This window comes from Pinus tabuliformis, chromosome 7 (assembly GCF_031772625.1).
Source record: "Pinus tabuliformis cultivar Carrire ecotype Pingquan chromosome 7, CPIR1, whole genome shotgun sequence".
Lineage (NCBI taxonomy): Eukaryota > Viridiplantae > Streptophyta > Pinopsida > Pinales > Pinaceae > Pinus > Pinus tabuliformis.
The window spans coordinates 1,761,579,270-1,761,601,862 of NC_142293.1; the positions used below are offsets into that span (position 1 = coordinate 1,761,579,270).

General features: G+C 39.0%; 1 protein-coding gene across 3 annotated transcripts in view; it reads left to right on the forward strand.

Moving 5' to 3' along the window:
* LOC149255394 (uncharacterized) overlaps nucleotides 1-22,321 on the forward strand; it is a 280,594-nt gene extending 258,273 nt beyond the window's left edge. For all 3 annotated transcript variants that reach the window (XM_089460475.1, XM_089460473.1, XM_089460474.1), the window contains one exon: nucleotides 21,987-22,321. In XM_089460475.1, coding sequence (XP_089316601.1) covers nucleotides 21,987-22,115 — 129 coding nt within the window. In that variant the 3' untranslated portion in view covers nucleotides 22,116-22,321. The remainder of the gene's footprint in view (nucleotides 1-21,986) is intronic.
* Nucleotides 22,322-22,593: the final 272 nt, after the last annotated feature.

A 22,593-nucleotide genomic window follows, 5' to 3' on the forward strand; every position in this document is an offset into this window, starting at 1 on the left:
ACAAATTAAGTATGCCTAGAATGCTTAGAATGCACACAATTTGAGGTAGGTAAATAGTTTTTGATTTTCATGAGAAGTAAACAACTAAAAGTAATTGGATCAGTGCCTTTATGGAGTAAGAGTGTGAATCCAGAAAAAGTGAATAGGGTGAAGAGTGAAACCCAATTCCTACTTGAACTTCATCAAGAATTAAAATAAAAGGGAAATAACAGTCTGGAAAACATAAATTCTTAGCAAGCACCAGAGAAGGGATAATTGCCAAAGATATGCTTGAATGTCTTAAATTATCAAGGGTTGTAGGATGACAATATCCTCGATAGGCTTGGACACACCAGTAACTCTCCAACATCCTGGGGATAAACAATCCCAATGATGCAAGAAAGAATCCGACTATAACAAGTACCCACTGTTTGCAGTCAATTACAATCTCTCGAGAGAAGAAGGTAGAAGCAATGAAAGGAACAACGCAATAACCACCAACTCTTTACTGTCAAATATAATAATAATGCCGGTCTTGCTCTCACATTGCTTGTATAATTTATAGAAGAAGAAGAGAATGAAATAGGAGAGTGATAGAAAATAGCAGTATAATAATAGTAGTCTCCAAGTATAACTCTCCTTTTCTGAATGAAAATGGCATGTGCATGAAGAAACTACTCCAAAAGCTTACCCTCCTTACATAATATCCACCTGCAAGAGAAATTATACTTGCATATGGCTAATTTCTTCTTTTAATGCACTTTATGCATGCCTAAATAGGCCCCATGAATTTCCAAATGAAAGAATGCCCTAAAATTGAGCCTTAAATCATGGGAATAAATGAGAATTTAGATGCATAGCGCAAAAAACTGCCAAATTTTTGGCAACATCACGACAAATTGGGATGTGAAGCCCTAACCAAAAACCACAAGTAAAAATTGTGAATTATTAATAAAGAATGGAAATTGGTATTTGTAGGAAGAATTGGAAAAAATCATGATTTTTTTTGTGCCAAAATCGAAAAAATTGCCCAGCCCTTTAGGTAATTTTGGGTTGTTTGTCATTTGAGTTGCTAGGGAATGACAAGGAAGGGGCTTACCAATGTCAACAACTAGTGTTAAGAGGGCCATGCCATTATTTTCATCACCATCAATGTTTGTTTTATTGTAACAAGGATCAATTCCTATCTACTCGTGGATTTCACATTCAAATTCCTTGTATTTCTTTAAATTTCACCCTCTTAACTAGTTTTCCTTCTAGATTTATGCAAGGTTTTCAAAGTCCATATTACTTGCCTCTTATCATTATTGATGGCTCATAGAACAATGAGAGTGTTTCCCCTTGAATCCACACCTAAGATTATCATGGAGAAAATCTTTAACTCCACTTGGTTTGGCCTTGGGGGCAAGTTTCAAATTGAGTTGTTGTCACTCAAATCTCAACTTCTCCGTCTAGTCTAACTCCTAGTGAAGCCAAGTGGGATGGACCCTACAAAAATAACTAAGGCTTAACAAATCGATGCCAGATAAGTTAAATTCTAGGAGTTACAATTTAATGATCAAAGATACATCCAAATTAAATCTATATATGAATTACAGCAAATGAATTCAAGACATCATAATAACAATAACCATCTACAAGTAAAGATATTGCAATAATGGACAAGATGGGGCAATGTAGACCAGTGCCAAATATCAAGCACTTGCAAAAGTAAGTATTCCAAGTGAAGAAGATGTCTTGAAAGTAAATCTTGGAAATGAAAGCTCAAGAGGTAAATGCCTGAAAATAATGCTTTGAAAGTAAATGCTCTAACCTACTGTGAGAGAGCAAGTACATGAGCCGATGAACAGTGGCTTTTGGAGCAACAAGATCACTTTGGGAAGAGAGTATATTGGAGGTTGAATTGACAGTAATTTGGTGTGCATAATCATTGAGAGAAGCTAGACTTGTTGAGCCTATGAACAATGACCTTGGAGGAGCATTGTCATTGTTATAAGGCAGATTTGTTGAGTTGAAGTGTGCAAGGGTATTGGACCAATAGTGTTCTCTGTGTATATAGGTGGCAAAGGACTTGCCAGTGTTTCAAGGCAAGTGGACTGAAAGGGTTGTGGTCAAATGCTTCTTCAGCAAGTAAGTCAAGATTGTTTTCGTTCTTGGGCAGATTGAGGACCATAAGTTGTTGATCTCAAGCCCTAGTTTTCCTTGTATCAGGGCTAATTGTAAGGGCCATGATCCCTAGTACGGGTTCCCTATGTTTGTTTCATTAAAGTTGTAATATTAACAAGTTTTGGGTTGACATAATTATTTTGTACTTTGTTGATTCACTATTGTACATTTTCCGTTGTGCAAAGTGCTTGGAGTTGTGGTATTTTTGTGTGTTGTGATCATGTTTTAGACATAGACCTGATTCTGAAGTGCCAAGAAAAAATCAACAAAATGGCCATATTGCCTGTCTCTGCTCCAACATTGAGGGCTTCCAAGGTGGTGCTAGCCCTCCCATGTCTCACAGGGTGAGACCATCCTCTTCTGGGCCTTGTATCAAGTGCCATCCCTCACAAAGTGCTATGACCAACTGGGGCATGTTTGATTTAGGTGCATCATCTCGAAAATCATCAAATGTAGGGAAAAGTGCCAAAACACTATGGGTGTTGGAGGTACCCAAGGGTGTATATGATGCTTTGTTGTTGCTTGGAGTCCCATGGCTCTCAACGCCTCACTTATGGGTGTCAATATTCTCCTCTAAGATCCTGTTCTAGTTAAGGTGATCAGGCCCCAGCTATGAAACCACCTAACGATCACATCACAAAGTCTAGTGAAAGTAACAAACCATTAGGTACAATAATTACAATAATCATTTTTGCATCTAAGTGGACCAAGCTTGAAAGTAATGGTCTATTTGACACTTTAAATAAGGATTCCCTTCCAAATTTGGGGTTTTGAACTCACAATGGTGTTACATCCCTAGGTAGGAGTGGCCAAAAGACAACACTATTAGGTGTTTCCATCCCTCAATGGGAGGTGGCATTTCCTCAATCCACCCTTCAATCAATTGGTGTTATGTGAATAATGATGCCAATAGAGGGGAGAAAACTTCATAGCCAAGTGCCATGGTAAAAGGGGACAACATGATGGGGATCCACATCCTAAGTATGTGGATGTGGGGAGGGAGTAATCATGGATGCATGAGTTACCAACTTGACCTTTGTTTTCCCACCACTCTTGTGCGCCTTTTATTTTTTCTTGATTTTTTCTTTGTATTACTACTCGTAGCTCAAAGGGTTAGAGCTTGCTTTGTATGATGTATATTGGTTATTACCCGTTTAATGATGAGGCAACTCATTTCCCACTAAGGTTTGGTACATGCAAATGTTCCTTTTTCATGATGTGAAAGAGAAACATGTGCTCAAGAACTGGGTGATGACCAAAAGGGGTGAGGTAGATCTCATGCTAGGCTTTTGCCCACATGCCAATGTGTATGTTCTGGCCATCTTTTGCATTTTGATATTCTTTCTTTTATTTTTCTTATGGCCAATATATGTTTTTTCCTTTTCTTTTAGTTGCATCAATCTCACAAGGCGAAGTTTCGGGCCCTACCTAGGTATGAGGATGTATGGGTGCCAAATCCTAGAGAACCAATGGTCAGTTGAACCCAAAGAATGGAGGTGGAATATAGGGCATGTAATGTAGGATGGAAAGTGGTAAGTATGGAATGGGGATAGATGAAACACATTATCTCAATTAGGGCTTCCAAAGTAGTGCTCTGCCTATACCCATTGGGCTATTAGGGGAGGTCCCATTAGACTAGGGTCAAAAATTAACCCCCCATTTAAGGTGAGGAAACAAGATCACAGTTAAGACCCCTCCTTCTTCCAGGTTACCCTATAATCCATGCCATGAGCCAAAATACAAACAAGCATAAGCACTTATGAAATCAGATTCGTTCCTTAGCCCTCACGTGTCTCATCGGGACATGAACATATCCTGATTCTCGGACACATGTCTTGCTTTTTTGACCTTCACATGGCCATAAAAGGTCGTTTTGGGCCATTTTAAGTTCACAATACTCATTTTCTCTTGTTGTGGGTTTATTGTGGGTGTGTGAAAGCGAAGAGAAAAGGGTGTGGGAGCATTTTGGAGGAAATTCAAGCAACAAGTAAGTGCATTTTGTCTCTATTTGTTTTGCATTTTTATTATAGTAGTTTGCATGTGCATTTTTTCTTTATTTTTTTACAACATTCATGGCTCAATCAAGGGCAGAAGGGAAGGGGCAAAGGAAGTGGAAGAATGTCCCCATTGGATATGTCCCTCCTCTTCCAATTTCATCAGGGTCTGCAAGTGCTCCCTCTATTGGAAGTGGGGATGAAACAACAACTTCAAATGTTGAGGGAAGACGGCAGCCTCAAGATAAAAAATATCCCTTGTGGAAATATGTCACATGTCACAAGGTTCGTTGAACTTTAACCTTAAGGTTCAAATTTTGGCAAACCTTAACAAAATTTTGAGGTTCGAAAAACCTCATCGAACCTCATAGCCATTGACTAAGTCCATAGATCAAAACTCATAACTTCATGTCACAACTCAAGCTTGTAATTTATCCTTGCAATTTCTATGGCCGTGATAGCATTTTTGATGTTTATTGATGTGGATTTCTTACTATTTTATCCTATAATTCATTTTAAATTAATATATGTGTATATATATAGATGAACTTAATGACGAACCCCATCAAAAAATTCAAATTCAAACAGAACCTAATCATTGTCGAACCCGAACTCGAACTCAAACCATGTGACATTAGTCACAAGAGAGCAAGGGCCAGGAAATAAGATGAAGGGAGGAGGCAATGTTGCTTGGTAATGCAACTATTGCAACACTCATTTCATGAGCACATATTACCGTGTGAAAGCTCATTTGTTGGCTTTACAAAGTTGTGGAATTGCAACATGTACACAGGTGTCTTTAACTAAGAGGAAAGAAATGGAAAAAGAGGCCAACATTGGTATGGCAAAGGTGGCTGCAACATCTAAAAAAAACAAGAATGATGATCCCCTTCCATTCTTGAGGAAAAGCAACAACAAATTTTCATTTGAGAGTTCTGGTGGGGGACAAGATACAAAAAGAAAGGCAATGGCACTTGGTCCAGTGAACAAGAATTTTCAAAAAGAGAAACGGGAAGGCTTAATCTCACCATTGCATTTTTTTTCTATCAGAACTTCATATCTTTGAATGTTGCATGCTCACCTTTATTTATTGAGATGTGCTGAGCTCTAACTTAAGGGGCTCCATCAAGGTATGTGCCTCCTAGGTTTGAGAACCTTAGAACCACATTAGTGATGAAGGAAAAGAAATAGGTGGAAAAAAATGCTTCAGCCTATTAAATCAGCATGGCCAACATCTGGGGTTAGCATTGTTTCTGATGGATGGACAGATCCAACACGGCACCCACTCATCAACTTCATGGTGTCTTCTTTGAATGGTCCAGTTTTTTTGAAATCAGTGGATGCACTTGGACAATACAAGGATGCACAATATATGGGTGAGTCGTTTATTAAAGTTATTGAAGATGTAGGTGTTGATTCTTGTGTGCAAATCATTACAGATAATGCACTTGTATGCAAGGCTGCTGGCATGCATGTGGAAGCTAAATATCCACAAGTATTTTGGACACCTTGCTTCGTGCATTCTTTGAATTTAGCACTTAAATCTATTGCTTCTTATGTGCTTTGGATTGGAAGCATTATTGAGGATGCATGACATATCCACAACTTTGTACAAAATCAAACAAATTCCCTCACTATCTACAAGGAGTGCACCAATCTATCATTGTCGAAGTTTGTGGATAGATGGTTTACCTCTTCATTCATCATGTTGAAGAGATTGAGGGAGGCCAAGACTGCTCTTGGGGCCATGGTTATTACAGAATTTTGTTCTTATTGGAGAAAGATAGATCAAGCAGCCTCAAAAAGAGTGAAGGACACAGTGTTAGATGATGCTTGGTGGGATAGGGTAGATCTACTTATTCAGATCATAGACCCTATCATTTCTTTGTTTCGATTTGCAGATACAGACCAACCCATCCTAGGAGAGGTTTATGAGGGATGGGATTCTATGATTCAGTTTGTGAGGAGCATTATTTTACAGAGTGAGTGCCCCGAGTATGAGACATCATCAGAGGCCTTCTTCACCACCATACAGGATATTCTTCTTAGCAGATGGGACAAGAATTGCACACCTTTACATTGTTTGACTCACTCATTGAACCCAAAATACCATAGCCATGAGTGGTTGAATGGTGGAATTTCCCGCAGATTCCCTCCTCACATGGATGGTGAAATTTCAGAGGGGAGGAAAGATGCATTGATGTGGATTTATCATGATAAAGCATTCCTTGATGAGGTGGAGGATGCCTTTGTAGAGTTTTCCACTAGCACTAGTCAATTTGCAGGATATGATGTGATTAGAGACAGGGGGGCTAAGAAGCCCTATTCTTGGTGGGAAACTCATGGGGCAACAAGCCCTCCTCAACATTAGTTATCCATGAGGCTCCTCTCTTAGGTAACTTCATCCTCTTGTTGTGACAGGAATTGGAGCACATATGGGAATTTGTTTAGTGTCAAGAAGAGCAGGCTTGAGTAGTCCAGGGCAGAAACAATTGTGTATGTGCACACCAACCTTTGTCTTATTTACATGCAAAGGGATGAGTGGTTGAAGGGAAAGACAAAGATGTGGGATGTCTTTCCTGATGATATGGGTTTGGACAATAGTGTTGAGTTGGCATTGTCCAACTTGGATCTTAATGAGACAGTGCTAGATTCTGTCATTTTTGATGATGGTGATATTGTAGAGGAGTCATCCTCCACACCAGCAGATGCAGAGATGACATTATATACAAAGGAGGAGGATGCAGCAGAGGAGAGCAGTGGTGACCATGATGATGAATACAATGATGCTGATTTTGATGATGAGGATTGATGACTGTTACACATCATTTTGTCACCATGACACTTGATCGATATAAACAGATTTCTCGCCATCCATGAACATGTTTCATTGAACTCCCTTAGAGGTAAAACAACCAAAAATACCTTGAAGAAGATGAGAACTTTAGGAAAAATAGCTTGTATACTTTGTTAAGTAGGTCTTGCAAGCTCTTCCCTAGAAGTTTTTGCATTCGCTGAATTTATCCCTGGGAATAGCACAGAACTACGCTCTGTCTACCACTGTGGACCGCACAAGTGAATCAAAGAAAGTAAAAATAAAAAAGTACATTCTAGAAACTAGTTGGTCGAATATATCTGAACTGAAAGCTTCCAGGTGATGCCTATTCGAGCTATAACCCTTAGATGCTGGATCTTAATCCCTTTCCTCAAGGAACCCTAATCCCTCAATTAGAGGATCTCACCCTCTTTTGGATCTGAAAATTCTTCCAATTGGCCTATAAAATGACTAGAGGGCAGAGGGATTGAGGAGGTCAGAACTCAGATAAGATAAACTTAGGGAAAGACTCATTTCAATTTTCTATTTGTTTCTAGTTTCCATCTAGGATCTAGGGAGATTGCTCTTGTTAGCAAGAGGGATTTGTCTACTATAACAATGACTCATGAGCTACCTATTGCCTTGAGGCTTGTAGTTGTTTTGTATTTTCTATTTCTATTTGACATTGGCATTGTTACTACCTATGTAACACATTTGATTTTGATGACTTATTGAGAAAACTACAGTATCTTGTCTTTCTCCTATTGGATCATTGATGAATATGTATTACGTCACAATTGTATTTGCATGCATAATGTTACTTTGTAAGACTTACAAGTTACATCTAGATGAAGATCTATCTTTGAATCAATGAATTTGTATCATGAATGAGAATGTGTAAGAAATAGCTAAATTATATATAATAAAATAATATTCAATGTGTCCTAACATGTCCTATTCGTGGGGGTTAATGCGTCCGTGTCTGACACTCGAATCCTCATGTCTTTCGTGTCCCGTGTCCCCGTGTCAGGTGACTTAGATAAGCGCTTGATTGCAAAATGAATAAAGTACCTTTTGATCAAAATCCCACCTTCGTTGATGTTCTCCTATGAGCTGGGTGAGAATTCATATCACTAATGCAGGTGGCAAATCTATGAATGACACATCATCATGGACTAGTGGTGGTTGCAAGGGCTGCTGGCTGGTCGGCTAGAAGAGATGTTGGGAGAAAATTTCTCCTAGAGGTCACCCACTTTTGGTGGGTAACAATGTCTACAGAGGAGAAATCCTCTCAAGGGTAATAGACATTAGCTCTTGATCCTCCACCTTATTTCTAATGGTGGCCAATTGATCTTCAGTTTCTTGATCTTGGTCAAGTAGCTCACCATGGTATCTATTTTTCTCATGCAAATCGCTAAGAGTTGGTTTTGCAAGAGCATTTGTTGAGGAGGGCAAGAATTTTGGAGTAACTTAGACAAAGCATCAAATATACTCTTACTTGAATTCTCATCTAATATGTGTGGAAGGAAATGATCCTTCATAGAATCAAGAACTATTCTCTTCACCTTTTCCTCCTTATGTTGGATGGGTATGTTCTATAATTTCCTTCTCAACATGCTTCCAAATATTGGCCTCCTCCATGAGAATTTGAAGCTTGAGCTTCCTTAGAACAAAATTGGAAGCTCCATCTAGTCATTTGTTATTGGAAGTCACCTCAAGTGCACAAAAATTTGCAATATATGAAGTGTAGATAAAGCTCTCTGGAGCACAAATGCTTTTCCCAAACAACTTAAGGTTTCATATCCAGTGATCTTAATAAGGTCAAGTACCTTTCCTAGGTTAAATTCAACTGAAACATAACATCCCAATTACTCGAGAGTGATCTCAACCATAACAAGCTCTAAAACCATGTGGAAATTTTTTTCACTTGGGAAATGAATGCAAAAATGAAATTTCACCTTTTTCCTATAAGGTTTCTTAGATCTTATCCCTAGATTTTTCATCCTTTAGGACTATTGTAAATTAGAGTGTAAAACATTAGTAGAAAGATCATAATAATTCACCTCAAACAACTACAAACTACCTAGGAATTGAAGGAGAAAAAATACCAAACAAAGAGATAAGTTTCAATTGCTTCTAAGAGAACTTATTACCAATATTCAAATCTGAAAATGCACTTTTACATGTGATAATTATAGTAGTAAAATCAACCCATTATATTTTTCCGGATATGTCAAATCACTTAACAATTTTCCATTTCACTTATGTCCAATTAGTAAGGCATACATGTTTGTAAATAGCAAAGGATAAGAAACATATATAGCTAGAAGTCAAATTTAAAATGTCACAACATGTGGACAACTAGAAACTGCATATATAAGCTCAATATGATGTATATGTACATATCATAGCCTTCTTTCAAGGTTAGTACAAAAGGATTCAACTATTCAAAAACCCCTTGAGTATTTAAATTAAACCTTAGCTCAATCAAGAAGATCCACTTGCAAGACTCTCCCCAACACAACCTCTAAGGGAAAGACATTCTCCTCTTCTCTTCTTCTTCACATATTTACCCAAGGGTTTCTCTTAAAACCCTAATGTTCAATAGCTTAAAACCCTAATGTTCAATATCCAATGGATATAACCTAACCCTAAGTTGCTCCAAGAAGACCAAGAAACCCTATTTCTTCAAGAGAGAGAGAATACAAGTACAAGTGAAGACTTAAGAGAGAGAAAGAGAGAAAGTGTGCACCCTTTTCTCGTAGTCATCTCTCATTATAAGAGTGAACACAAGTGAATGAATGAAGACATTATGAAAAGGATCTCATCTTCCTCTAATTGTATGGGAGGTAAGGGATGCTAACAATACTATGTGGGCCAAAGCCCTTATAGGCAACCTACATAAGCCCTTGTAGGCCACACAAGTGAGAAGTCCACTCTATAGTACAAGTGTCATGCTCCAGTGGTGATGTTGTTCAAAATAATGACCCCAAAGTGATATAGTTACACAAGGCACGCCCACACCACTCCATCACACCTCCGTTGACTCTGTTTATCCTCAACAATTTATGCCATTGGGCCAACTACTCTTGAGTCCTCTTCAATCCTTTGAATAGAATACCATGCCACCACATGTACATTAGGGCTTGAACACCTCCATGATGTACAACACTCCACGTCCCTTGTAAGGTGCTCTCCAAACAAGTGGCTCCTCCATGAGGCCTCAATGAAGGGCACTCACCAAATTGCCAAGTGATTTGCAATGCCCAAGGGAAGAACATTGATTTTGCAATCCACTAAGGTCAAGCATCCATTGAACAAACTATCTCCATTGTTCATACTATCGTGAACCATCTCTCATGCTACAATCCATTTCAGATCACTAACATACACCTTGTACACATGTGATGAAGCAACCGCAAACATGGTGTAAATTCTTTCGTATTAACCTGAAAATCTAATAGGGAAGTATATGGAACACCACCAATGGAAATTAACCCAGCTAGGAAACCAACATGGCCTTTGCAAATTAATTTGCACATTCCTTAATAGAGATGAGGTAAGGTGGAATGTTCACGCCATAGAATTTATGGATGGTACCATCATTTTTGAAATGTACAATATTGTTGATATGGTTTAGGGCATATGAAAATGTTAGCTTTGTGTCATTGCAATTAATTGTTTCTTAAGTTTCCTATGTAATAAATCATACAGTTGCCAATAATGGCAATCATAAGGGCTTGGGTTTTTTCTACTTACAGAACAAATGGATTTTTCTTCTATAGAGTTAAGAAATTATGGTTAACATCTAGACCAATGAAGAATTATTATGTGTTTTGGCACACTCTTCAATCTTAATAAGATTTGTGTAGGTTTTAACCCCGTACAGAAATTACTTGCATACGAATTCTAAAACACAAAAAATAAACAATGCGAGAGCATAACACATAAAACACATATACACAAAGATTTCCCCTGCATCCCAAAAACTGGGACTACCAGCTTGATTTTTCATTATGTTCCTTTCAATGTTACAATACATATTTATACATGTCGAAGCATCCAATACCATGGACCGAAAACCATCGCATCCAAAATCATGGACCGAAAACCATTGCATCCAAAACCATGTGTGAAAATCATGCACAAAACCATAGGTAAGTCCGCCCAACCTAATATAGGGTCCAAAACCAAAATTTTCCGGGGCGTTGCCCCAGATCCCATAGAGGGGAGTTACCTGCACCCCTCAAACCACCTGTGATCCCCTCACTACGCAATTGGCGCAACGAAGGGGCCCCCCAGTTAACTACGTGGGCTAGTCGTGGAAAGAATATAACACAACCCAACATTCTCCCACTTGTTGTTTTTCTTTCACAGGGGGCCACAAGAGAGCTTAGTCATTTATCTAGCCCTGCAACCTCCCATTGTTTCTCTACACCAAGAGAACTTCTCAGAGCTCACAGATTTTGTCAATGCATTTGCAGGATTCTTCAAAGTGTTCACCTTTACCAGCAACACCTTTTTGTGTTCTATCATATCCCTCACAAAGTGATACTGAACATCAATGTGCTTTGTCTTTGAATGATATGTAGGGTTCTTTGCCAAGAAAATTGCACTTTGGCTGTCACAGTCTATCTTTATAGCTCCCTGTACTAATCCCATACTTGAACACAATCTCTGCAACCAAACTACTTCCTTTCTTGCATGCGTGGCTGCCATGTATTCTGCCTCTGTAGTTGATAGTGCCACTACAGATTGTTTCTTACTCATCTAATTGACTGCACCTCCAAATAGGTTAAACACATACCCACTTGTAGATCTTTGATCCATATCTCCAGCCCAGTCTGCATTAACAAAGCCATGAATATCCAACACCCTATCCAATCCTGGTCTTCTTTGGTAGCACAAACCATAATCACTAGTGCCATGCAAATACCTGAAAACCCACTTCACTGTTGTCCAATGCTCCTTCCCTGGTGTTAGTGTCAGTCTTTCCAGCCTTCCTCCAGTGATCAAATATGCTCTTACAAAGTGGTCTCAGAGTGTCCAGGTTAAATTTTGTCATTTCAAAGAGTTTTCAAGCAAAATTTGGTCACTAGGCATTAGGTCTAGGGTTTGCTTTCACTCCTTCTAAAGTTGTCCAAATGTTAGTCTATGTCACTATTCAGGTAAGTCTATCATCATTCATAGGGTTGTCCTCATCATGACAAGTTCCATTGGGTCATTTTATAGCTTATTCATGCTTCAGTTATGCCTTGGTAAGGTCTATTTCCCTCTCTTAGGGTTTTGGAGGTAATTTCTCTTGGATGGTCAAATCATTAGCAAAACTTGTATCCAGATGTTCATACACCTTCCCCTATCCTTCATGTACCTTATTAAACACTTCCCATCCCTTAGATCCGCCAAATTCCTCATTTTTCGCACAAACCCTAGTTTCTTGCCACAACTTGGCAATTTTCTAGGTTGGGCCTGTGTTTTGCCCTTTTAGACCCCTTCCCCTCACTCGATCTCTAAGATTCCACTTTCTCCTGCTTCCTAACATCCCTCCCTACTTCCAAAAATTTCCCCAAGAATTTAGAAGCCTCTTATCCCCTTCATTTCGCTTCATTTCGACAAAATCCCTTGTTTCACACATTGGGATAGGTTTTACTCACATGATGTTTCAGAGCAATCAAAGATGAATTTGGAAAAAATGAGAGAGGTTTTTGTTCAAAACATGCCAAAGAAGAAAAACCTCCTTCACTTTTTACACAGGTGTCATGGTTTTAGAGAAATGTCAAAAATACCGTTGCCTCAGGAGAATCGAATGCACCTCTGGAGTGACCTTGGGAAAATCAAGTTTTCTCCTAGCTTGATTGGCTAAATGACTTTCTTGATGAGTTAAATGATAACTAGACACAAAGATCTTTCCAATGAGCTATCATGAGCTCAATTTGGAGTTGAGGAAGGCATTCAAAAGTTCACTGCAACAGCACTCTGCCTTGAGGCAGCCTCATTTGGCACATTTTGACCAGTCTTGGGAGATTTGATTTTTGACAGGGCAAATGAACTCCAAATTGAAAAATTCCAGTTGTGTTGGAAAGTAGACTCAAAGACCTTTCCAACGAGCTATCCTGCGCCCGATTTCGACACCGGGAAGGCTTCCAAAAACCTCCTGCAAAATGCCCTATGTAGCTGGGTGCGCGCAACGCATCAGGGTGGGCGCGCTACACACCAGGGGCGCGCTACGCATCAGCACACCTTTTTCAGTGTAAATTTACTCATGCGCTACGCATCAAGGGCGCACTACGCGTTGGGTGAGGGGCGCTACGCATTGGGATTTTTGCTTAGAAATTCGCCAGCAAGTGTGCAACTCCTCCTCTAACTCAGTTAAAACACAGGTAGGCTTCATGTCCATGGTTTAAAGCATCTATCATTATGCATTGATCAAAATCATAGTGATGCATCAGTTGGCACAGCAGGGCATTACTTGGGAGGATTTTATTTCTCGTGATCTTTTTACAGCGCCACAGCCACCTCCTGAGATTATTCATGATGAGGGAGGGCCTTCACATCAGTTTGACATTCCTGAGATAGAGCATGTCAGCGCTCCAGCATGTGCGACATATCAGCGAGGACACAGGGCCTTATTTGCATCTGCACGACGAGTACTATCTCCACCCGGGGTGGAAGGGGTCTCGTTGACTTCATCAGCATAGCGAGTGTTATCTCCACCTCGTGTGGAAGGGGCCTCGCTTTCGACAGCAGCACCGCAGGTACAGGATAAGGGCAAGAAGCCCAAGGATGAGGAGAGGCCTTCAGGTGAGCCATCAGGTTTTGTTACTAGTCATGATGAGACAGCTTCATATATCAGGTATCTAGAGCAGCGCAATAAACAGTTAGAGGACGAGCACACACTTATAGAGCTGCAACGAATTCGTGAAGACCGTAGGTTGGCCCGTAAAAGACCGGGTGATTTGACACCTGTTGCGCGGCAATTTGTGCTTGAGAAGGTCAACGTACACTTGGAAGGGTTGTTGGTGAAAGCCAATAGAGACAAAGACTTGCTTCGTCACATGAAGAATCATTACTGGGCCCGCATGCATGTTTGCAAGGCCAAAATTAAGATCCTTAAAGAGGCGATTGAGCAAGGCACTAAAACGACGGAAAATGCCCGATCCACTCCAAATTTTGGCCGAAGCCTCTTTGACTGAGCATAATACTTGATTGGGGACCCCCAGCCCAAATTTCAAGAAATTTGGGGAAAATTTTGTCAATTTTGAAATTTTTATATAAAAAACAGGTTTTTGGCCTCAACGCGTAGCGCGCCGCGCGCTATCCTGAAGATGGGGAGGTCCAAATCAAGAAAGGTTTGCATTTTTGGATTTGTCATGATGAAATACATCTGCTCAGCCACTGCTAAGGCATTTCATCAAGTTTTGGGCCCCCAAAAGGTCAAAAAACATGCAAAAAATGACCTTCTACCCCTTTTTGGACACACAGGAAGCAGTCTTGGGAGAATTCATTTTTGGAGGGGCAAATGGGCACCAAATTGAGAAATTCCACTTGGGTTGGAAAGTAGACATCCAGACCTTTCCAACAAGCCCACCTGAGCCTCATTTGGATGCCGGGAAGTGCCCCAAAAGTGGGTTGAAAGGCGCGCTACGCGTAGAGATTTGGCGCGCTACGCATTAGGGAAATTTGCCAGTTTTTCATCTACAGCTCAGGACAACGCAACTTTTGACTAGTTTTGACTTTTCATGGGATTTTTCACCCTCTTTGATGTAACTAATGTATTTTCATGATGACATGACACTTTTTTTACCTATTCTAGAAGATTCATTCATAAAATAGCAAAAAATTAATGAATGAATTGGTTTCCTAACTTATAGAGGCAAGTTGTTTTGACTGCCTAGATTGTAGTGCTCAGTTTAGAATTGGTTGAAACAGCTCCTAGGATGATGAGCTCGACCCCTAGAGGCAAGGAAATGTGTTAGCTTGCCTATATTATGTACTTTCTTAGTCATTTTCATGGTTGGACTCTTGAGGGATAAGCTTAGACTGATTTATACTTTGTATCTCTGCAATTTTGGCAAAGGAAAGACCAGGGTTTTGCAGCACTATTTGGGATTCCTGTGGTTATTTGTTTTGATGGTGTGTTTCTCTCATGTACTTGTAAGTTTGTTATATGTATCATTTTCCTACTCTTCTCTTCTGCAAATTAAGTAAATGAAGTGTTAAGGTAGAATTCATGGTTTCTATGATCTGCCTTTAAGTTTGCTTAATATCTATGTTTTCATCTGTTTAAGGAGAACTCTCGATGGTTTCTTGCTCTCCTTAGCTCCTCACCGGTCATATCTATCCATTCACTTATTTCAAAGGCATCAAGACAATCTCCTACCTTGCCCCAAAAAGACCTCTGCAAAAACTGTGTCTCATCCCCGCACCCAAAATTGCTGTGCTCAGTTTTCCAACAAAACCCTAAAAATTTAAAATCAAACTTTCCCTATCAGTTTACTAGCCTAAAATCAGTGTTCTTTATTGGTCATCTCAGCCCTTTGAAGACCTTTTGCCGAGATAGACCCGGAGAGAGCCCTCTCCTGTCCCCGTAGGGCTAGCTACGAGGCTAAGTGGTTTGATGTTGCCTTGGATTTTGTCTTTTTCAGCCTGAGGCCAAATTCAAGTGCTAACACCTGGTTTTGACATAAACCTGATCAATACTCCCACTGCATGTCCAATGTCTAGTCGAGTACAGACCATTGCATACATCAAGCTACCAACTGCACTTGCATATGGAACACGGAACTTGTCCTCTTCCTCTTCTTGTGTCTTGGGACACTGTTCAGCAGATAACCTCACACCTATAGGAATATGAACCTTCATCGGTTTACTATCCTTCATATTAAACCTCTGCAGTATTGTTTTGACATACTTCCTCTGGTTTAACCAGAGCTTCCTCCTTTCCCGGTCTCTTTTAATTTCCATGCCCAAAATATAGTTTGCAGCACCAAGATATTTCATGTCGAATTTGGAGGACAATTGGATCTTCAAATCCTGGATAATTTCTTTGTCATTTCCAACCAGAAACATATCATCCACATACAAGACCAGATAAATAACACGGTCACCAATTAATTTAAAATACACACAGTGATCTGCTTTGCTTCTAGTGAAGCCAAGTCCCCATATAAATGTATCAATTTTTTGATACCACATCCTTGGTGACTGTTTTAATCCATATAGAGACTTCTTTAATTTACATACCAGTTCTTTCTTACTCTTCACCGCAAAGCCTTCAGGTTGCTTCATGTAGATTTCCTCTTCCAGATCCCCGTGAAGAAATGTTGTCTTCACATCCATCTGTTCTACTTCAAAATTAAAAGTAGTAGCAACAGATAAAAGTAATATAATAGAAGCTACCTTGGAAATAGGAGAAAAAATATCACGAAAATCAATTCCTGGCACCTGGGAATAACCTTTTGCTACCAACTGAGCTTTGTATTTCTCCACTTGTCTTCTTCTTGAACACCGATTTGTTTCCAATGGGTTTCCTTCCAGCGAGCAACTCCATCAGATCCCAAGCCTCATTTTTGTGCAAACATGCCATTTCATCAACCATGGCCTCTTTCCAGAGTTTGCCATCCTTTGAATCTACTGCTTCTTTAACAGTTCTGGGATCATCATCAATAATAGATAAAGAAAAATTTGAACAAAAAGTAGATGGACTATACCTTTTTGGCTGCCTTCTTTCTTGAACTGATCTTCTCACACCCGAAGTTTGTGTCTCTTCATCTTTTGATTCCTCCTCTGCTGTAGAGTTTGATTCTTCCTCGTTAAGCTCAAACTCTATCTTCTCAGGTTCCTTTGGTTGGACTTTATGTTTAATAACATCTTTCACCTCTCTGAACACCACATTTCCGCTGTATACAACCTTCCTTGTTACTGGGTTCTAAAGCTTATAACCCTTTAAACCATCCTTATACCCAATAAAGATGCGCTTTTCAGATTTATTATCCAACTTGGTTCTTTTCTCCTTTAGAACATGTACATATGCATCATATCCAAATACCCTCAAATGTGAAAAAGAGGGTTTCTTACCAGTCCATACCTCTTATGGACTCTTATCCTCCAACGCTGATGAAAGTGATCCATTGACCAGGTAACATGTTGTCTCTACCGCCTCTGTCCAGAATTCATGTCCTAACTCGGCACCACTGAGTATGTTTCTTGCCCTTTCCATCAACGTCTTGTTCATTCTTTCTGCAACTCCATTTTGCTCAAGTGTGTATGCATTAGTCTTTTGTCGTGCTATACTACACTTTTTACAGAATTCTTCAAATTCCTTGCTGCAAAACTCTCCACCATTATCTGTCATCAACACCTTTATCTTCTTCTCTGTCCGGTTTTCCACCAGAGCTTTAAATTCTTTAAACCTGTCAAAGACTTCAGATTTCTTCTTAAGGAAATATATCCATGTATTCCTTGAGAAGTCATTTATAAATGATACATGGTACATAGACTTACCCAGTGATGGAACCTTCACGGGACCAAACACATCACTGTGCACAAGTTCTAATATATGTTTCAAACTTTTACCACCAGAGGGGAAACTCACCCGATTTTTCTTCCATATACACAATTTTCACATAAATCAAAATCGAGAGAGCTATTACTCATACCTTCTACCATAACTTTACCATGAAGTATTCGAAGGCCCTTCTCTCCAATATGTCCAAGCCTTTGATGCCATAGCATGGTTTTCTCTCCAGAGACCACTAGATTTTTTGCTCCATGTTCAGGAACCACAGAGCTATTGCACCCATCAACAATAGTGCTACCTTGCTGAACTCCCCACATTAATACCAATGCTTCTCGAACCATCTTGCAAGTATCTTTTTCGAACACTATTTTTGCACCTGTATCATCCAACTTGCTTACATAAATCAGATTTCTAGCCAATGCAGGAATATGTAGAACACCCGGAAGTGTTCTAACCCTTCCACCTTGCAACTTCAACTTTACTTTTCCGCGACTAAAGATTCTAGCCCTTCCTATCATCCCCTAAGAAGACTTCACCACCATCGTATTTCTCATACTCGCAAAACCACTCTCTATGGGGAGTGAAGTGAAAGGATACACCTGAGTCAATCAAACATGCCTCATGATCTACATGTGTACTTGAAGAAGACAAGTACACATCCCCACCTTCATCTGAGGTGGTTTTCGCCTCTGCAGAAGGAGCATCATCAAATCCATTTCTTTTATCAGGAGCTTTAGATTTACAGTCCCTTTTGTAGTGTCCTTCCTTTTCGCATTTCCAACACATCACCTTTACAGGTTTTCCTAGAGATTTAGATCTCCCACTCGATGACTTATTTTTGTTTCTTTTCTGAGACTGTCCTCGTACAAACAAGGCATCACCATTCTGGCTCTCCATATTTTTCCGTCTCATCTCCTCCGTCAGCAAGGATGGGACTATTTCATCAAACTGCAAGGCAGTTGTATTGCTACCTATTGCAATACCCAGACTATCCCACAAATCTGGTAGAGAATACAGCAAACTGATGCAGTTATCTTCATCTGAAATTTTAATATCAATAGATAATAACTGACTTACTACGGTATTAAATGCATTCAGATGCTCCGTCACCAAGTCTCCATCTTTCCTCCGCAGGTTTTTACAGTCTTTTCCGCAGGAACAGTTTATTCACCAAAGATACAGCTTGATACAAAGTGCCTAACTTGTCCCACAAAGTCTTCGTTGTAGCTTCCCGTGATACATTCAACGATACTAAATCTGAGACACACAATGGTATTGTGCTCTTTGCCTTCCAATCCAACTTCTTCCATTCTTCATCGGACACTCCTGTTGGTTTAATACCCGGATCTACGACGATCCACTGATATTTATCCACCAACATATCCTCCATCTTGAGTTTCCACAACTCAAAACTCTGACCATTAAATTTCTCAATCTCTATCTTTCCACTGCTCGCCATCTTCTTTCACCACCATAATCAATCTTGCAGATCTCCCACTGAACATGGTCTACCATAGGCCCAAGCGAAAACCCTTAGCAACAAAGGCGCTCCCTTGAAGCCAAAACAACTCTGATACCAAATGTAGGTTTTAACCTCGTACATAAATTACTTGGATACGAATTATAAAACACAAAAAATAAACAATGCGAGAGCATAACACATAAAACATATATACACAGAGATTTGCTCCTGGATCCCAAAAACCGGGACTACCAGCTTGATTTTTCATTATGTTCCTTCCAATGTCACAATACATATTTATACATGCCGAAGCATCCAATACCATGGATTGAAAACCATCGTGTCCAAAACCATGGACCGAAAACCATCACGTCCAAAACCATGTGCGAAAATCATGCACAAAATCATAGGTAGGTTCGCCCTAACTAATATAGGGTCCAAAACCAAAATTTTTCGGGGCGCTGCCCCAGACCCCATAGAGAGAGGTTACCTGCGCCCCTCAAACCACCTATGACCCCTTCGCTACGCAATCGGCGCAACGAAGGGGGGGCTTCGCCCCCCTTCTAACCCCCCAGTTAACTACGTGGACTAGTCGTGGAAAGAATATAACACAACCCAGCAATCTAGTTGTTGGAGTTTAGAAATGGAAACCATAAAATTTTCTAAGGTATGGTCATTAAGAGGAGGGAATTGAGGAGTTTATCACCTCAACAATCATCCATTATGTCCACTTTGTATTCGGTAATTTGGTTGTAGGATTTCAATGAGGTGAGCTTCCTTTTTTGTAGGACAAATTTGAATATCAATTGGACTTTGGTTAGGAGGCAAGGTTTGGAATCGCTAAGTGAATGGATGGCACTCACTTTGGCTTGTTTATGGAAAATGGAAGAAAATGAACTAGGATGATGTAACTTTAGTTTGTGGTTGATATATGTCATGGATTATTGTTAATGTTTGAGCAAACAAATTTTAGCTTGAATACATGTAGTCATATTCAGTTTATATTGTTTGAGAGGGTTTTCATAAAAAATATTTGTTTTAATCAACAATTTTCTTAGATTGCTCAAGAGTAGAGGGTAAGAGTTTTTAAAGTAGTAGAAATTTTTGTAAGACACGACATGTCTCTCAGAGAATGAGGGGAAGGCCAACAAGCGTGCATATTCATCCAACAATCAATCAACACTTACAATAATAGGACCACTACTTTTGTGGACACCACCATTGAATAAAGGTCAAAGTATGTTGGGACTTATACGCTCACAACCAATTTGGGATAGCCAATAACTATTGTTGAGTCAATGTCAACTCCAAAGAAGTATTGGTAATGGGTGATGATAAACTACTTTCTAAGGGCATTTAATGGATTTTCAAGTTAGAATTCTTGACTTAAAAGTTACATGTATGGTAAGAGTTGAGAGAGGGAAATTAGGTATTGAATTCATTGAATGGGAATAATTTTTGTTATGTTTCCAAACACAACATTCATGTTTGTAAATAGATTGGTGTTTATGAATTGTTTTAAATGCATATGGATAGTTTTATAATAATATCATCATTTGATCCAAGGAAAAATTCTATCATCATTTGATATTGTGGACAAGGCCACTTATCTTAAATAAGACCTTAAGCATTTTATACAATTTTGGACAAGGCCACTTATCTTAAATAAGACCTTAAGCATTCTATACAATTTTATCAATCTAATAGTTAAGTCATTAATGATTCATCACTAAATTGAAACTTCTTAATTATTCATAATTAGTAAGTCACCACTCAGCTAATGGAGAGTTGATGGTTAAGCATTATTTTAAATAGGGTCTCCCTCTTCATTTGTATTAACTCAATCTACTAAAGAAATCAACGAAACACGTCAGTTTTCTTTTAATAAAGTGTTGCATGGAGATGCTTCTCCTCCATCTTTTAAATTTGCAAGTGAAAAACACCCTTGAGTGTTCAAGTGCCCCCAATCATTATCAGTAAGTCACCACTAAGTTAATGGAGAGTTGATGATTAAGCATTATCTCAAATGGGGTCTCTTCTACATTTGTAATAACTCAATCTACCATTGAAATCAACGAAACCCAACTTTTTTCTTTTAATAAAGTATTGCATGGAGATGACTTTCCTCCATCTTTTAGATTTGCGAGTGCAAAACACCCTGGAGTGTTCAAGTGCCCCCAACCATTATTCTTTCTCATTTTTTGTTTGTTTCCTCTTCTTGTTGTCGTAGCTTCATTTTGGACATTGAAACATTGCACCGCTACATGCTAACAAAAAAAATGATATAAAGCCAAATGCTATTTTGATTTAAATTACCCCTTCCAAGTATTATCAACCCTTCAGTTTACTCTCATTTGTGCTCATTCAAACTTAGTACACACATTTTCATATATTTTCTAGATTTCAGATGGGTTTCTTTTAAATTGGAAAACACCATACATGTTTATTAATCGTTCTTAAATTGCATTTTTCGTGAGTCTTATTAGTTTTGGATGCCATTTTTCGTGAGTCTTATTAGTAAGTCACCACTAAGTTAATGGAGAGTTGATGGTTAAGCATTATTTTAAATGGGGTCTCCCTCTTCATTTGTAATAACTCAATCTACTATTGAAATCAACGAAACACAACCTTTCACTTTTAATAAAGTATTGCATGGACACGATTTTCCTCCATCTTTTAAATTTGGGAATGCAAAACACCCTTGAGTGTTCAAGTGCCCCCAACCATTATTCTTTCTCATTTTTGTTCATTTCCTCTTGTTGTTGCCATAATTTCGTTTTGGATATTGAAACATTGCACCGCTACATGCTAACAAAAAAAATGATATAAACCTAAATGCTATTTTGATTTAAATTACCCCTTCCAACTATTATCAACCGTTCAGTTTACTCTCATTTGTGCTCATTCAAGCTTAGTACACATATTTTCATATATTTTCTAGATTCCAGATGGGTAGGTTTTAAATTGGAAAACACCATACATGTTTAGTAATCGTTCTTATATTGAATTTTTCGTGAGTCTTTTAGTTTTTGACTTGTACTTTCATTGCAGGGGAGTTCAAATGGTGAAGCATCTATCAGGTATGACGATGAAGGTAACGAGCAATGGAAGGACTGTGAAGATGAGCAACTTGGGGATGAGAAGTTCGACATAAATGATTTCTCTTTACCATCAACATGAATGGATAATGGGTTTTGGTATTTTTGTGTTGTGTATCATATGGATGTACTGGTTAGGTAGAATAATGCTTCATTAGGCGCTCTACCTAGTCATGAATGTAAGCTTTGAATAATCGTGCCAATATATGTGTATTTCATTTGTAGAATCCATCATGAATTAATTTCACCTTTGCAAATATCAATTCTATTATTTGGTTTACTCAGACATGACCGGAGTGTATTTGTCTTCGTTGGTGCATGTGGATATTGTAAAATGGAAATCTATAAATGTTTAAACTGTTTGATTGGTTGCTCTCATAAACCATATCACCTATCAACTTCATTTGTATTCACGGGAACACGCTTATTAAGTAACATATGCATACACGTCTTTCACCCAAAGAACATTTAAATCTCTAAACATAGGATTGAGTCTGCCATTTATCTTTCATTCAAACAACATTTAAATGTCCAAACACACGATGGAGTCTACCACTTCG